Source organism: Chelonia mydas, chromosome 2 (assembly GCF_015237465.2).
Source record: "Chelonia mydas isolate rCheMyd1 chromosome 2, rCheMyd1.pri.v2, whole genome shotgun sequence".
NCBI lineage: Eukaryota > Metazoa > Chordata > Testudines > Cheloniidae > Chelonia > Chelonia mydas.
The window spans coordinates 210,765,905-210,785,305 of NC_057850.1; the positions used below are offsets into that span (position 1 = coordinate 210,765,905).

Genomic DNA, 19,401 nt, shown 5'->3' on the forward strand with positions numbered 1-19,401 from the left:
TACCAGTGAAAGTGCAAGGTAGTAGAAAAGTGAAAAGGTCAACCTAAGGTTGGATTCTCCCACAGACGTTTATGAGTAATTCCCATTCTCTTCAATGAGTATTACTCATATCTTTGTGTCGAATTCATGTGGTTCATTTGTAATGCTCCATACTGCTTTGCAGGAAACCTACATTTGGATTTCCCATACTAGTCTTTCATTAGCCAGCATGGACCAAAAAATCTTAAAGCAACATGCTTAACCTTGGTAAAGGAAGTGTTCTGGAGTTCTTGCTGCTCAGTTAAGGAGCAATAGTAAAGCAAGAAGTTTATCTAATCCTTTTCGATTAGAAGGACTGTGACAGAGGGATTAAAATTTGATGTGTAGATGAAATGGGAAATAATGGGGAAACCTCAATATTATCAAAGACACTGATCACCTGAGGGAGACAGAGTTTACATTGAGGAAAGTAATAATGCAGTATAAAACATTTCAAATGGCTTGACATACAAGCAGATAAAATTGTCTGCATAGGAACATTCTTTTAGGAGATGCCTTGAAAACCATGCTTATCTTAATATTTAAGTTTTACTTCAGTGGCTTGTAAGAAGAAAAGTTTAGATACCAATTTAATTAGTCATGCATTTATCCAAATGCTTAAGTGTCAAATGCAAAGAACTATGCATCTATGCTCAGGGATACCTGAATGATTTTGAATTATTACTGCCCTTTCAGGATGTGCACTGCTTGGTACATTGAAAAAGTTTGACAAGTTTGAGTAGCAAATGTTATCAGTAAAGAGGATCACATTGCCCTTATGCATATATTTCTAAAAGCTTTTATATTTTTACAGGTATTCTGTACCAGTCTTGAAAACTCAACATTTTAATATAATCATAAACGTCGCCAAGAGCCACTTACACAATTCCTCAGTGCAGCATGAATTTTAATTTTCAATGACTTTATTGAGAATGTTCTGTAAATTTTACAATGAGAAACTTTAACTGCTGTTACACAACTTGCAAATATTTCAAACATGACAGCAATCTTCTATTTTTTTGAATTTTTCTGTTCCATGTTCAGGTCTTGGGATGGATTTTCTTCCTTAGCTTCATTTTCATCTTCCTATAAAACAAAATAAAAAACCATTACTGGAGTTGCTGAAGGGACATACATTCTGCAGAGCTGTTCGTATGTTCAAAAAAAACCAAACACATATAGAAACAAACCTGTCCATACCTTTCTTTGAGACTCTTTTACATGACTGATAAACCCTGACGTTACAATAAGTACACAATTTTAATGATTAGAAATGTGATCTTAATCAAAAGTTAAATAGAATTTTTTTACCTGCAGCATCAACTAATTTAGCTTTGAGACTCATTACACAAAGAAAGAAACCTCTAAAACATAAAAGGTGAAATTTGATGATATTTAAACTTTTGTAGTGGATACTATTCCATACCTCCCCTTGGTTCTTGACCGGAGGTTTCCATGAAATTGCTTTTAAAATGCAAGAACTTTCTTCACTGTCCTAGAAATTACTTTTGAATAGCATCTGCCATTGAAAAATGTTTCATTTTTTTTTAGACCAGATACGTTTACTTCACCATTTGATAAAAGACAATAAATTTAACTTCAGAGACACTTTATGTGCTGCAGCATCGTATTTTTGTCCCATCTAGCATATTTTCTTGACAGGTCTGCCAATTTTCCAATTACTTGTACCACCATATGTTATCTGAAGATCAGTCAGGTCTAAAATAGGAAACATGAGCATGTCAGGCAGCAGCATGCTTACAATATTCTACAGCTTCAACTCCAGGAGTAGGGCTCATAATTCACTCTGAGCTCCTTTGGAGCATATTGAATAAATGAAGTGACATCATAATGCCTGCTTCCATAGGAATGAATAGTATCTTGTGTCCAATACGAAATGTTGACCTCCAAAGTATAAATTTTGGCACCTTAAAAAAATATTTCATGGGACATCTCAACAGAAACAGTCCTGCAAACACATTCACAGTACAGATTGTCCTATCTTCAAACTGTTTGCATTTTGTTTTACAAAACAAGAAATCTTACTCAGTCTCAATAAAAAAACAAACAAATAAACAAATTACACTGAAATGTGGTGATATAAAGTGTTCTGGTTTACATGAAAACCCATTGCCAGGGATCAACGGTAGACAACCACTGCTACACAGAGGGAGGATTGTGTAATGGTTGGAATCCTAGCCTAGGTACAAGAGACCTAGGTTGTTTCCTGTTCTGCCGCAGGCTACCTGCGTGACCTTGGAAAAGTCACTTTGTCTCTCAGTGCTTCAGTTCCCCATCTGTAAAATAGAAATAATAGCACTTTCCTAATTCACTGGTTTGTTGAGCATAAAAATATTAAATATTCTGAGGTGCTCAAATACTACGGTAATGGGGCCCATAATACAGATAAATAGAGTATCAATGGAAACTACCTAGCTAAGTAAATATGGCCATGCATTTCACTATACATAACATACATTTGCAGAGTTAGCTGTTCTATTTAGAAAGTACATAATACACTCTGCACATAAATCTCCCTCCCACACACACACACCTTGAAAGAAACATTTTGATTTACATTGCTTACTAAGGACCAAATGCAAATACATTCACTTTCATGAGCTATTTTTGCCAAGTAATTTCCATCCTGGTGGGAATGGAGTCCATGGTGCCTCAATCTCAGAGAGATTGAGGTACCATGAGATTTTTCACACAACACACAGTCAACATGTGGAACTCCTTCACAGAGCATGTTGTGAAGGCCAAGACTATAACAGGGTTAAAAAAAAGAACTAGATAAATTCATGGAGGAAAGGTCCATCAATGGCTATTAGCCAGGATGGGCAGGGATGGTGTCCCTAGCCTCTGTTTGCCAGAAGCTGCGAATTGGAGACAGGGGACGGATCACTTGATGATTACTTGTTCTATTCATTCTCTCTGGGGCACCTGGCATTGGCCACCGTTGGAAGACAGGATACTGGGCTAGATGGGCCTTTGGTCTGACCCAGTATGGCCGTTCTTATGTTCTTAGAAGTCTCATATAGATATTGCTGAGAAGGGATGTGTTCTGAGCTCAGAGGCACCTCGTCAGCCCAGGCAAGTGAGGCGCAGCCTAATAAAGAATTCCCAAAAGCTACCGAATACATTTTGCATATTCTTTTTTATGTAGTTGATAGATAGATACAGATTTAAGGACAAATTGTGATTTGATTAAAATGTCACAACTCATTCTCTCCAGCAGTGAAACGCAACACTAGAAAGTTTGGAGAACACAGTGCTGTGTGAGGATCAACTCTTGGTATAGCTAATAGTGCTCCAAGAAGCTGCCTCGTTACCATGGCAATTTACCAGACCCAGGAGTCACTTTATAAGGGCATTGCTGTGGTAACTACCACTTGATGAGGCCATGGCAGAATTGTAGCAGCGAGGCCCAGGCTGCAGGGTTTTTTCTGCGGGATGGGGTGGGGGGAGGGACTGGGTAGGTTTTACCCAGTTTTTGTCTTCTGTGTTTGGGTGCCATTTAGGGTTGCCAGGTGCCCAGTTTTCAGGAACCTGGGTCCCAAACCAAGAGTCCAGTTACTGCAGAGCGGAGGGAGGTACTGGGTCATTAACCCGTGCCAGCTCCTGCTCAGCCAGGATCACCTCCTACTTGCAAGCAGGCTCCTCTAGATGATTCAGGGAGTGACGGGGGATGGGCTAGAGAGGAGTAAGAGATGGGGGCTGGGCCTTGGGGGGAATAGGCGGAGAAGGGGGCAGGGCCTCAAGGGAAGAGGTAGAGGGGCAGGGTCTTGGGGGTGACCAGCAATTAGAAAGGTGGCAACCCTAGGGATGGGGTCTGAGCCCTACACCTCCACCATTGCCCTGCCGGTGCTTGGCCAATGTGGGCCATAAGCAGGAATATTTTTGGCTCCCCCACACCACACATACTAATAATGAATAGGGGGCCCCCTTGAGCTGCTCGGGGCCTTTGGCAATGGCTTAGTCTGCTTATGCCTAGGGCTGGTTCTACCCCACAGGGCAGGCCCCATGTATGTGCATGAGAAGCTGCCACCAAGCCCCATACCAGTTCGGACAGCAGTGGTGGCTCCCAGGTCTGCCTGCTGTTTCTTCGCTATAAATAAGGTAAGCTTTTAATAGCTACTACATTATATCTGCTGTGTGTGTGTGTGTAAATAACTATTTTGTGATTTATGCTTCAGTTGTCAAAAAACTCATGAGCTGCCACTGGCTGACCCTTGTGAGACGTCACATAATGGTTCAGATGAAGAAGACTGTTCGTGGATAGGATGTGTGCACCCTCCTGGTTCATTTGATTTAGTTCATTGGAGAAACACAGTGATCTGTTGTGGTGTTATGAGCAAATAACTGTTTTAGGGCTATCTTGACAACAGTTTCAATTATCCGGTAATGCTCCTCTTTGTTATTAATTATTTGGTCTTGTGTGTGGGCTACTTTGCCACTACAGCCTCTGGAATCAGCTTCTGGAGATGAATTACTATAGTTTGCTTGATTTGACGCAATTATGAAAGAAGTATCCCCTTCTGTTTTAAGCAGGGAATGGTGTGCCCAAGACACTTCCAAGGTTTAACCTCATGCTGAAGATAAAGGATAGCCTGGGACTAGAAACAAACGTGGAGAAGCCCATGGTCACATGATGACTATGAGTCTTGAGCTAACGTGTAAAATGTGTTGTCTGCATGAGTGCTGAAGACAATAAATCGTGGGGAATTAAAAAACAAAGTTTAGTAGAAGCTCTCTGAGTTCTTCTAGGCAGACAAGCAAGATGTTTCATTTCTGGGTGACTCATCTGTAGTTGCATCACATATTTGTAAATTTTTAAAGAATTGTCCAAAGGTTCACCATTTTTCTAGTGCATGTGACTTTCACCCCCAAACAACCTGTCTCCCTTATTCTTTATCCTTTCCTGGCTGCCAGCACCCAACTCCCACTCTCCCCAACACTTACTCCTGCCCTGACATACCCTCTCCCAACTCTTCACCACACACTCCTCCTGTGATCCTACTTCTGAGCTCCTGCACATCTAACGAAGAAGCAGACAGAGGCTTACAGGCAGGAACTACAGGGAAAGAAGAGGGTAACCTCACTTGACATTCTCTCTGAGACCCAAGGGAGGGATAGGTATCAGGGGATTTTTATTATCTCCAGGGGCAAACAAGAAGTTGTGAAAAATTCACTTTGTGCAAGTACAAATGGTAAAGGTAAAAATGATATGAATTTTTAGTGAGTTTTTAGCATCACTGGAACAAATTAAGCTGCTTTGTGCCAGCTCCCCTTTATTTCTCCACAAAGTGCTTTAACTTTAACCTAGAGGGACCACCTCTAGAAGGTAGTTAATTCCATATTCATTCAGTCCATGGCCTCTCTGCTGAGACTGACATGGGTGCTAATTAATGTCAACTGCGATAGCAATTTTTGTGATGTGCATTCCTATTAATTTGGAAGTTATATGTGATTGCCAGGTTACTTGGAATGGATCTGGACCAACATTCCAGATATATTAACAATCCCCTGACCTGGCAGGTCCCACTATCCCTTCAGTTTGTTAACTGGCTATTACAGTAAAATTATAGTTTCCATGCAATTTTTGAAAACACGATTTCTTGTACTTCAGGAAGATTTTTTATTATATACAGAGTATTTAACTGGTTGTGGTTTCTAAAGTCATTCACAATATTTGAATTTTCAGCTAAGTGGACTATTTAGCCTAATTATCAAGGAGTGATGCTGAATAGACTGAAGATTAAACATGTTTAATGTATTTGCTTTACTAATTACCACCAACAGTTATACAGCTTCTCATCATTAAGGAACCCACACTATATGGAGTGCATATATATAGGGTTCACTCACCAACAATTGGAACACACCAACTGTTCTACACTAGCAAGACTGAGTTTTCTCATGAGAGACAGTGAAGAGGCATTTTTGCAGGGCAAATCTTAGGTGGCAACAATAATTACCCAATAGAAAGTCTTTTATTTTTAAGGTTTCAGAGTAGCAGCCGTGTTAGTCTGTATTCGCAAAAAGAAAAGGAGTACTTGTGGCACCTTAGAGACTAACCAATTTATTTGAGCATAAGCTTTCATGAGCTACAGCTCATTCAAAACCAGTCCAGGTTGGCAAACAACGTTCATACCATTGGTGGCTATTTAGTGGCTTCTGGTAAATGGTCACATGCTAGTTTCCAATGGACAGATGCTCTGCCATCACAAAATTTATCCTCATAACTAGCATTAGTGATTCACATTTCTACTATTTTCCTTTTGCTTATTTTAACCATCCTGCTTATAGCCTAGTATATTCTAATAGATTTTTAAACTGTACAGGCTTTAGAAAAGCTTGAGATGGAATATTCTCATATTAGGGTTCATATATAAAAAGATTGATGTAATTGTTATTAATAGATGGCAAAGATCAAATTCACCCTAGTTTCTACCATTTTCACCTACTGATAACAACAGGTCCAAATTCTGAAAAAGCTCATGTGAACAAATGTCTTGCAATAGTCTCCTAAAATATCCTTTAACGCAGGTTCTGGTGGCTTGTAAGAGAGAACAGGTTCTAGAGCTAATGCTCTATTCCAAGATTGTAATCCCACCCACACCTAGGAGTTCCACTTCAGGGACAGACAGTAACTTCTCTCTGGCTCACTCCAATTGCTAGAATGACATCTCAGATGACAAGGTCTCCCAGGTCATTCCAGGCTTTATAGTGTGGTTCATATGGTAACCAACACCCTGAATTGCAGTAATAAATGAAATTGGGAGCCAATACAGAGCACACAATGAGTTTAATGGTAATTTAAGTTAACAGCACCAAAATATATGAAGCATATTTACATTTAACAGCCCTAGAATTACTTTCACATTGGAATAAATTAAGATTTCTTGTCTGTAATTGCTGTTCTTTTATGGTTGTGATAATAACAGATCAAACTCCTCCGTCTACACACAGTAACTGGGATCTGATGGCTCAGACGGATAAACTGGGTCCAAGAAGTTAAAAATAGGGGCCTAAAATCCATATTTTAAAAACTGAGAAAGGGAGAGAAGGAGGTATGGCCATGCAAATTGGGGGCATAGGCAGCATGTCATACCCACCACTATCCTTAGACTAAAGAAAAGTGACAGGAAAAATGGGTCAGATAGAGTTGGTGAGAAATTGAATTACAACCACTATCCTTGGAGAATTATAGGTACCAGTATGTTATTTTCACTTCTACAAAGCTGCTAATTATGACAGAAACACCGCCAAGAAAATAAAAAGCTTGAAGGGTGTCTTCTTTACTGAACACATGTGAGCATGTATAAAAATAAAAGCAAAATGAACTCTCATAAATTCATGTCACCTCGAGCCCATTTACAGGGAAGGGTGAGAGTAAGAAAAAGCTGCAGTTCATATATAAGAAAGAACACCACACAGAGTTTTGAGTGTTCCTTTTTTTATCCCTTTCACTCAAAAACATGTCACTTTCTTGACGGTCCCATTAGCTGGCTATCTGAAGTCTTGAAGAAAAAAAATGAATCAGACAGTTACGAACTTCACAGGAAATTAGAGACAATTCTATATACAGAACATATCATACAGCATCTGTCTATTCAGTGTGCTATGAGACACAATGTTATAGATTTGTGCTCTAAAGCATACCTATAATTTGCCCTTCTGTATATGTAATATGTAAGAAAAAATATGAAAACTCTAAACCTACAGTTTCATGACAAAGAATAGTAAGGAATGTGTTGTTATGTATCAAGAAGGAGAGAGAGACATCTAAATACCCTACCTATTTCTACTACACAGAAATATCTAATAGGATAAAGATACCAATTTTGTGATGCACAAAATTTAAGATAGATTAAAAGCCCAACAGGTAGCTACTAGTATAATATTATGGACATCCCAACAAGGGGAAAGTAACATCTGACCTGCAATACAGTAGTACAACAAAGAATGTCTAAAAGCTTAATTGTGGAAAGGCATATTCTAGAACTTGACTGTGGAAGTACTACCATGATTTGTGGATTAAGGTACTATTCAGCATTGGTAAGGGTGTCAGGGTGGCCACTACAATTAGACTCCAAAGATATCAAAAATATAGAGTACTTCCAACTTTAACAACCAAAAAGTATTGAAAATTGACTAGTTAGTGGCTAGAAACCTAACAGAAAACGAGTACTTACTCTATTCAAGAGCAAGGAAAATAATCCTGGTATATTCTCCAAAAGAATAAAACATGTTACACAGAGAAAATGCATAAATAGAAGAACTGCGGAGCTGTTCATCCTGACAGTTCATCTGACCTGGATCTTATGGAGGTCATAAGCACACCAAAGGAGCATTGTGAAGCTCGATCAAAATATGCCCTTCCTGATTAACATGCTAATACAGGCAGTACAGGGTAACTCACCACTGGAATAGGGGTAGAATAGGCCGTCTCAGCAGAAACAAAGCAGCTTTACACATTGGTGTACATTGAAGACAATCAGTGAAGGGACTTGATGCAGATGAGGTCCTTGGGAACCTATCTTTGCTATCCCTGTTGCAAGACACTGCTGCACTGAGTGTCAAAAGGCACTAAAGCCTACAATTGGGAATGGCCTTGAGTTTTAAGTTTGTCAAAGCAACAACTTCTGAGTGACCTCTGAAATTCATTACAAGGTATTGATAAGTGCCCAGCTCAAAACATGATGGTCCCCTAATTCAGACAGCGCTGAAGCTTGCAACCCTTTTCCAGCTTGCACATAAGACTACCTACTTCTATAATTTTGACACACATGGCTACTCACTAACACTAGCCCTATAGAAGTATCTACATATCCTGTATGCATAAGCCACATTGACTGGTACTTAAAATCTTTTGTTTCCCTTTCCCCTTAACTTTTTTTGTTTTTACTGGAGCACTTAAGGTTCAGTAGCAGTTCTTTTCAGAGCAAAGTGACTATCTGAGAACATTCCTTTACTAAGAGCTGAGCTATAATATTTATGTCATTAAAGTCTGAGGTAGAAGCCAGATATTTTATCAGTTACATCACACAGACTCTGTTAATCAAAACATCACTGAGATGAAGATAAAATCTATCTTTAAACATTTTCAAGGTTCTTCCCACATACCTCATCAGGAAGGGATTTCAGAAGCTGCTGTGGTTTTTCTTTTTGTGTTAAATTCCTATTTATTTTCAGCATAAAAGGCCAAATTTGGAGAAAAGTGGCTACAGATTCAGAGATAAATTAGTCTAACTAGTAAGCCAGCAAAGACAGAGAGAGACCATCATGTGCTGAAGCGCACAAGCTATTTTTCTTCCAAAACCTGTTATTTTCTCAAAAAGTATAACTGACAAATCTTATAAAGAAGGGTAGTACAGGAATATGGAATATTACTAGAACAGTTCTTTACCAGTGGATATTAGAAGCAAATATAAATTTCTTATGATAGATGGCAGGTTTGTCACTGCAGCTATGCAGTGATAAGGCAGCTGTTTGTTTCCCAAGGAAAGGAGACCCTTGCTACATGGATCATTTTCACAGTGACAGCCTCGACAAGTTTGACATTTGCTTCATGAAGTATTCTGAAGCAGCCATCAAGAAAATGCACCCGCTGGGATCACTGGAAAGCTGACAGTCTTACCTTTTAATGTATATCTCCATTAATTCTTACTGTCAAACTCCACCAATTTCCTACAACAAAATCTTTGCAGATCTGATATAATGGAAGCTATGAATGAACTAACCATTTTAATGTAAGCAAACATGACATCAATTAACTGGTTGCAGTTCCCTGACTTCATTTTGTTCAGTAAAAAGAGCAAAGCTAAAGGGATGAATATTGTTTCCAAAGGAGTACCTAAATTATGTAGTAAATAGCATCGTACTCTAGGTGGCAATGCAAGACCAAGAGAATTATTTTTCTAACAAAGAGCTTATTTAAGATTTACAAGCAGCTGCATGTTTATGTCAAAACAAACCCCTTTAACTTATAATGGTACAAGAACTTTAAGTATTTAAAATAGTTTGTCAGTGTTCCGTATTTTCCATCTATTTGCTTCTAATTTTGATTAAAGGGATAAATGTTCCATTGCAAGATTCCTTACAGCCAAATTTCACTTAATGCTCACTATAGCACTAGGATTTTATGCCAGCTTTCAAACCCTCCATCTGTTTCTCCCTCTTCGTACGAGGCAGCCATTCCATTCAGTGGCCCCTTTGGCTGACTGCCACTGCAGTTGGTATTTTCAGCTGGGTAGGTGGTGCTTGGAACCAAACAGTTGTCTTACAAGTTCAGCTGATTCTAATTTGTAGAAAGTATTAAGAAAATGTTTGTTCTTCAGCCATCTGAATCTGCCTTAACTTTTGAAAGCATTAGATTTACATACTTTAAACCTTATGAACAAACGCTTATATAGTGTTATGGATCTAAAAGAAAACTATTAACTAAATGCAAAATGACTTAAGAAGCATTGCCCTGTCTGTGTACAAAGGTATTCTCCATTAATTTTCTCTTAAGTCTCGGAGTGTGTACTTGTTTTAACTTCCAAGCAAGAATTTGGCATTATTATGAATATACTTGCAAAAAGCCATCTCCTAACCATTCAGTTGCACACTCACATATGCAGCTATACAGTCAATAAATAATGTTTTTATATTAATGTGATCTCAGTAGATTTTTTATGAAGTAAAAAAGCATGATCAAAGGATCTTCAGTTTCTATATTACCTGAACGTTACATTGCTAAATAAAGAATAACCATCCATAGACTAACAATGCATGTGTTACAACTATTTCTAAAAAGTACAGTACTTTCAATCCTTTATTTATTCCAATTAAATTCTCTTCATTTAAATTGTACATTTGCTACAGTAGAGTGAATCTTCAACCTTTTTGTGCTTATATTCTTGACGTTAAGAGCAAGTGCAGCTATCTGGTGTACTTATAATAGGTGTACAAGGACAGAAAGCTGCTAAATCCCCACACTGAAGAGCTAATATTTTATTTTAACCTATTCCATTTTTTAAAAAGTCTCATTTAAATAAAATCCTTAAGAACTTATTTTCAACTGTTTTTAACTACTTTCCTAAATAAGCCTGAGTATATAGTCTTTTAGCAAGAGGTCTCAACACTATTTTAATTCTCTTCAAAATACTTAATGACATTAAAAAGCAAAGCATATGCAGATACATAATATAAAATACTTCCTCAAACTATAGTCAAGAATTTTATAGACTTAAGACACACAAAAGAAATCACCTTAAATACCACTGAAGTGCATGTTTTAAACTGCAAGAGAAATTTAACATAATACCTCTGCATAATACATTTATCTCAATAACTGAAAAAATATTGACCATAATGAAAATGTTTTAGGTAAAATGAGTGCACTGCATGCTTCTGACCAAAATTAATTAGAGTTTTAATGTTTTACAATTCCACCATAATTCTTTAAATGGTGCATTTATTTCATAGTAATAAACACTCGGTTCATTAAGTAAAGTTCAAAATCCGTGTTATGCGCTACATTTAACAACCTTTGCCCCTTTTCTTCTGTATTTCTTGATTCAGTTTTCCAATGCATTGAATAAGCAATCGAGGAACACAATTAAATTTCATGACTCTGCATATCTGGGATTCTTATTTCATTTAATACAAAGGGCAATTAATCTACCGTTATACACTGAATTCTAATGTTAGTGGGCCATGATAAATACTGAAATGAACATACAGGAAATGCTTAATTAAATTACTGTAAAAAGCAGAACCAAAGTTTTCCTTGTGACAGGAGAAAATGCATATTTAATTAGAAAAATATCTAAAGATGGATTATGAATTTAAAGTAATTTGAGAACTCTTAGCAAACCCAGCTGAAATGTGTGCAGTACATGTGGCAGCTAACAATATATGAACTAGTGAAGAGAGATTTTCTCCCATTTTTCCCCTCATCTCTTACTCTAAAATATGATATCCTTCTATGTAGTGAATACTGCAACATGGCGATGTCAGAAAACTACACAATAAAAGTCTTTGTAATGTTTTGGAATGTATGTATTTTTAAATCAACCTGTTAATGAAGAATAAGAGAAGGGGCACAAACCTGTGGTGTTAGAGGGAGTGGAAAAGATATAGGAACATTCAAAGTCTGTACTACAGAGAAGGATAAGAAGAAGAAGACAAGGCAGACTGAAGGAACAGATTTTTCTTTTTTTAAAACATGTATTACATGCAACTCCTGCCCACATAAATAATGGCTGTGCCATTCTCTCGTTAAGACATGAACAAACCAATCTAGCTTTACTCTTGTGGTTTATGATGTTATCAGAAAGGCCAGCGGAATTACAGATTTATTATATATTGTACCGATCTGAGTATTTTATGTCTTCTTATTACTGGAAGCATTAATACTCCTTTAGCTAAAAGTTACACTTACAAATCAGTTGTGAGAGGATAGGCCAAATTCCGGCTGCCCAGTGCAAAAAAATCCCTAGATGTTTTTTCACCCCTGCTCTACTTCCCTCATCATAACCCATGTGGAAGCCACCTTGTACTCCTTCTGCAACATGCGCTGCAAGGGTCAAATTTGCCCACTGAAGTCAATGAGAGTTGTTTCACTAATTTCAATGTGCAATGGATCAGGTCCCAAAGAAGTATTCTAGGGCATGGACTAGCCCACATCTTTATGTATGTATATCCCTAATCTAGCAATGAAAACTACGAAAACCTTCCATGTCCCATGGTTTTAATATGGGGGCGGAGGAGGGAACATTGGCAATCAGAATGTGGATGTACTTTTGCAGCATCCGAGAGCCTCCAGGGAGTCAGAATTTGGACTTTCATATGCAGACTTAAAAACTACAAATACCTTATATTTAGGAAGAAACCTCCTTTTATCTATTTGAATTCAAAAAATTTCATTACATCAAATACATGTGAATATGATATGTCAAATACACTACTTTATATTTAAATGTATATAATACACTATTACAAATAGTTTACATTTAATTTATCTTTTATTATAATGGTCTTTGAGGCAAGGAGCATGTCCACCTTTGTGTTAATGAGGGGCTATCATCCTGCTCTTATTGGGGTCTCTGGATATAATATAAATATTAGACAGACACCTGTTCATTATTATTGATCATCAGATCTTACAAGGGAAAGACAGGTTTCAGAGTAGCAGCCATGTTAGTCTGTATTCGCAAAAAGAAAAGGAGTACTTGTGGCACCTTAGAGACTATCCAATTTATCTGAGAATAAGCTTTCGAGACAGAACCTTAATTTCAGTGGGACTATTCATATATTCCAGTTAAGCATGTATGTGCGTTCTGAGCTGAGATCTTAATAGTTTTTTTAAAAAAAGGTTCACATTCAACTTTAAGGTAACATTAGGGGTCTTGCTTGAATCCCTGAGTAAGCCTGGAAAATCCATGTTCTAGTTAAAATTCCACTTGTGTTTCTGTGTCTTTAAAAGTCCCATGAATGCTTTTTTGTTATTGTTTGATTCACAGGATGACTATTTTACATTTAGGACTCTGTCCTGATCTATGTAGTTTAGTTTTGCTATGTGTTAAAAATCAGCTGAATGTCTGACTAGAAGCTGATTTTAGAAGGTATGTGGAAATACTCAATTATGTAACAAATTTTAAAAAACAAGCCCTTTAGTACAGTTACTGCTGAAATTAATGAGCAGAGTAGATTAGAGTTCCTACTTCTTATCCAGTGTATGCAACACAAGCTTAAATATCTACTGAGGCACAAAATCACATTACATTCATATGAATTAAAAGTTATGTGCTATAATATTTTACTTATTCCTATAGTGCTTTGATAGACTTTATTTCAAAGCTGTAAGCAAATATACAACCCTAGGTAAAATGATCAGATTTGTTTGCTGTTAGATATCCTTCTTGCTTTCACAGATTTATTAATTAAAATGAAAAGAAATATGGGGTTCAATCAACGAGCACTGTTTACTTACAGGTTCAGAGTAGCAGCCGTGTTAGTCTGTATTCACAAAAAGAAAAGGAGTACTTGTGGCACCTTAGAGACTAACAAATTTATTTGAGCATAAGCTTTCGTGAGCTACAGCTACTGCATGCATCTGATGAAGTGAGCTGTAGCTCACGAAAGCTCATGCCCAAATAAAGTTGTTAGTCTCTAAGGTGCCACAAGTCCTCCTTTTCTTTTTACTGTTTACTTAGTTTGCTGAACTAGCCCTAAGTAAACAAAGGTTAGACAAACATGTTGCCTAAATAAAGATTAGACATGTATGTTAATATATATGTCCTACTGGATTATAGTAAACTGGAAGTAATTTATACACATGAAATAAGAACATTAACACTAAGTTAGGGCCACATCCTTTTCTCTGCTTCCATGAATGCAAAAAAGAGTTGAAATCTGCAGTATGCTCCCATCTTCCCCGGGACATCACAGAAGCTTCTCCACTGAAGGTGTACAGGGTCCAGGTTCTGTGGGTTCTTTGGCAGGATTAGGGTGAGCAGCAGGTCTGTACATCCAGTTGGGAGATAATTCTGCTACAATCAGCATTAACACTTGTAGCCTCTCCTCAGTGGTTGCCCCTGTGCCTCTGAGGGGAAGGGAGTCAGGAAATGGAACTGCTGCCAGAGAGCGGCAAGGCTAATGGGGCACTCACAGAAAGGTACAGGGACTTCACAGCTACCTTCATTTCTGCATGAATCATAGAATCATAGAATATCAGGGTTGGAAGGGAGCTCAGGAGGTCATCTAGTCCAACCCCCTGCTCAAAGCAGGACCAATCCCCAATTAAATTATCCCAGACAGGGCTTTGTCAAGCCTAACCTTAAAAACTTTTAAGGAAGGAGATTCCACCACCTCCCTAGGTAATGCTTTCCAGTGTTTCCCCACCCTCCTAGTGAAAAAGTTTTTCCTAATAGCCAACCTAAACCCCCCCCACTGCAACTGGAGACCATTACTCCTTGTTCTGTCATCTGCTACCACTGGGAACAGTCTAGAGCCATCCTCTTTGAAACCTCCTTTCAGGTAGTTGAAAGCAGCTATCAAATCCCCCCTCATTCTTCTCTTCCGCAGACTAAATAAGCCCAGTTCCCGCAGCCTCTCCTCATAACTCATGTGTTCCAGTCCCCTAATCATTTTTGTTGCCCTCCACTGGACACTTTCCAATTTTTCCACATCCTTCTTGTAGTGTGGGGCCCAAAACTGGACACAGTACTCCAGGTGAGGCCTCACCAATGTCGAATAGAGGGGAACGATCACGTCCCTCGACCTGCTGGCAATGCCCCTACTTATACATCCCAAAATGCCATTGGCCTTCTTGGCAATAAGGGCACACTGTTGACTCATATCCAACTTCTCGTCCACTGTAACCCCTAGGTCCTTTTCTGCAGAACTGCTGCCTAGCCATTTGGTCCCTAGTCTGTAGCGGTGCATGGGATTCTTCCGTCCTAAGTGCAGGACTCTGCACTTGTTCTTGTTGAACCTCATCAGATTTCTTTTGGCCCAATCCTCTAATTTGTCTAGGTCCCTCTGTATCCTATCCCTACCCTCCAGCGTATCTACCTCTCCTCCCAATTTAGTGTCATCTGCAAACTTACTGAGGGTGCAATTCACACCATCCTCCAGATCATTAATGAAGATATTGAACAAAACTGGCCCGAGGACCGACCCTTGGGGCACTCCACTTGATACGGGCTGCCAACTAGACATAGAGCCATTGATCACTACCCGTTGAGCCCGACAATCTAGCCAACTTTCTATCCACCTTATAGTCCATTCATCCAGCCCATTCTTCTTTAACTTGCTGGCAAGAATACTGTGGGAGACAGTGTCAAAAGCTTTGCTAAAGTCAAGGAACAACATGTCCACTGCTTTCCCCTCATCCACAGAGCCAGTTATCTCATCATAGAAGGCAAGTAGATTTGTCAGGCATGCCTTGCCCTTGGTGAATCCATGCTGACTCTTCCTGATCACTTCCCTCTTCTCTAAGTGCTTCAGAATTGATTCCTTGAGGACCTGCTCCACGATTTTTCCAGGGACTGAGGTGAAGCTGACTGGCCTGTAGTTTCCAGGATCCTCCTTTTTCCCTTTTTTGAAGATGGGCACTACATTAGCCTTTTTCCAGTCGTCCAGGATTTCCCCTGATCGCCATGAGTTTTCAAAGAGAATGGCCAATGGCTCTGCAATCATATCCGCCAACTCCTTTAGCACTCTCGGATGCAGTGCATCCGGCCCCATGGATTTGTGCTCGTCCAGCTTTTCTAAATAGGCCCGAACCACTTCTTTCTCCACAGATCCATGGATCCATCTATTGCCTTAGGGGACCAAATTCCTGATTCTCAGGAGCGCAAACCCTTCACCCACCAATGAATGAGTAGTATGAATGTCTGTGTTGAAATTTATAGTTTCCTATGCACATTTTTTCCATGTAGTGGTAATGCCTTAATTCTTATCCAGATATTTCTGTTAAAAATATTCCTTTGTGTGAGGAAAAAAACTATGACACTATCCTACCATACATTTTATATGAGACATTTCTACTATTGTCCAACTTAACAAAATATTGTAGCCTTTGAACTTTTTGTCCCCATAATCTATTTCTAAAACTGAAGTAAATCTATAATCCCCGCCCCCTTAGTCTTCATTCAATCTTCCCCTCCAGAGGAATCTTTCATACGATTTCCTCCAAAGCTGTCCACAAATTTCCTTAAAGAGTATTATGGCAATCAATCACCAAGACTTTTCCCACATCCAGTTAACATGGACCTATTAAGTTTGTTGGACAGAATGGATCAGGAATACAACAATTCAGCTGTGGGGATGGAAATACGGAGTAAATTTTTGACAGTGAGGGTAATTAACCATTATAACAATTTACCAAAGGTTATGGTGGATTCTTCATCACTAGCAATGTTTTTCTAACAGATATGCCCTAGGAATTATTTAGGGGAAGTTCTGTGGCCTGTGTTGTACAGGAAATCAGACAAGATGATCACAATAGTCCCTTCTGGTCCTGGAATCTATGAATCTATAAGCAGAGTAGGGAGGCTATGGATTTGGGAGTTGGTGTTGAGCTGTTTAAAAGGTAAGGGTTGTGGGTTTCCTCCCCCATCATAGGGGTGCTGAGCGCCACTGAACCAAACTGTAAACCCTATATATGATGGAAACCACTTCAAGGCAGGGGGTGGGGCAGCACCCCTAGTTCTAGCACCTATGCCCCCCATGTTAATATGGTTTTGGGGTTTTTTTTAATTCTATTACTTTAGTTGAAAGTAATGCCTATAGCCCTGGTGTTTGCGGGGCCAGGGCCCATATGAGTAGTAAATAAATAGAGAAGTTTGAGTCAACTATTAAATTTAATGTACCAAAGCTTAACTATTAATCGACTCAAAAATTTAAGAACTAAAGTAATATGTATTCAAATATAATAAATTCACTTCAATCTCCCTTCCAGTCCTCTGTGTTCTGATATCTAGTATTTTTGTGTGTCACCATTCTATTCCTTGGGGAGGTTTGGGGAGTGAATATATTTGTGAGAATAGCAATTACACGTAACTAAGTCTTACTGTAGTTCTATGCTTTGTTTAAAACACTGACAAATCTTCAATGCATACATTGTTTAAGCTTTGTACTATTACTTTCTGCACCACAAAAAGAATAACGAATAAAATATCTTTAATATTCATGAATAATAAATACATTTTTATATTATACCAAAATAAATGTGTGCCTACTGCAAACAATATAACACCCATTCATTTAAGCACTATTATAGGTAAAATTTACTCTGGGGGAAATTTGTATGAGTAACATATACCTCAAAAAATTCACTATTAACCTTCACACAAAAAAATCTGTCAGTCAACATTTTCTAGTTAATCTGGAAGAAGACAAGTCACCTGTCAAAATGTCAAATCAAATCCAAAGGCAAACCTTGCCCTAGTCTAGACATCTGTGATGAAGAGGGCTCCTAACCTATATTTCTATGCATCTCTCTCTGATAAATCTAGAGACTGTTGTTCCACAATACTGGATCAAAGGTGTCTAGCAGTTTGAGATCAGCACACACACGCAAAACCTTGTTAAAAGATTTAGGGGAAAAAACACTTAGATGTGATTCAATTACTATAAGGCAACAATGAAAAAAATGATACCTAAAACTAGGCACAATTTGACTATAACTAATTAGAGTTCTGCTTTTTTATGGCAGTACAGCCCATTACAGAGCCCATATTACAAATCACTATTTAACATCATTAGGGAAAACTCTTCATGCAACTTGGTCATTTCCATTCCTCCAAAATCTATTCACTCAGAAGATTTTTTTGCCTTACATATTGCAATATCTCAATGCCACTACTCTTCAGAATGTATTACGGGCAACATCATGCAAACACTTACACATATAACTCTAGAAACGTAAGTGGTCCAACTGTACTCAAATGAGATCAGCACAAAGTTGTCCAATTTAACTCTGGGACTACTGACTTAAGAAAAGTTGTTCATATGAGCATCTGCAGGATTGGGTCCTAACTGAGCTCAATATTTATCTTGAAGAGATGCATGGTCATGGATGTAGTTTAATCCTGTGGGTACTTAACAGAACTATGTTTTATAAGATCTTTCATATAAGTGAGCATTATTTTAGAGAGTTATTTTTGCCTGACTAGATTTTGTTTCACATCATCTCTCATTTTCCTCAATGTTTCCCTACAATGTTAAACTTGCTAAATTAATATATTTTTATTATAAATACTATAGCATACCCGAACATGATGCCACATATTCAATTTACTTAGTCATCATCTATTTTTTTGTCATTGGCTTTTCTCATTTTGCATATATATGAGCTCAGGGAACCTGATATGAAGATTCCAAAAATGAGGGGGCATTTCTTTTTTTTCTTTTGGTTGTTCCCTTCTATACCTGACAGTTTAAGTGAATTTACATCCATCGCCTTTCCTGCTTAAGCTCACAAAATAGAAAATTGAGTTGAAAGATCTATAATCCTATGGGAAAAAAAGATTTGCATTTTTCTGGGGCAAACAGTCTCTGTAATTGATTCGCTGTACTTTTGTTACTTGCATCTGATGGAACCTGTGTTAACTGTGTTTCTCTCTCACATATTCATATCTCCATCAGTATAATAAAACAAGAAATGCATAAGCATTTTACTTGCTACTGTAGCTTTTCCATTTGTTTTATACCATATTTAAATTTAGCAACAAACGTATAATGATAGTGGTTGCTTAAAAGTAAAATAATAATTTAAAACATCTGATTATGATGAAAAGCAGCAAATACTGCATGTTAATATATATTGTTTCAAGCTGAATTTTAGTCTCTCTACAATGAACTGCTAATTTCCATAGCCCT

The 19,401-nt window shown here is 38.1% G+C and overlaps 1 protein-coding gene across 2 annotated transcripts in view; it reads right to left on the reverse strand.

Moving 5' to 3' along the window:
- Positions 1 to 923: 923 nt before the first annotated feature.
- The window catches only part of PHF14 (PHD finger protein 14), a 298,225-nt gene continuing 279,747 nt past the window's right edge, over positions 924 to 19,401 (reverse strand). For both annotated transcript variants that reach the window (XM_037890608.1, XM_027827236.2), the window contains one exon: positions 924 to 1,104. In XM_037890608.1, coding sequence (XP_037746536.1) covers positions 1,030 to 1,104 — 75 coding nt within the window. In that variant the 3' untranslated portion in view covers positions 924 to 1,029. The remainder of the gene's footprint in view (positions 1,105 to 19,401) is intronic.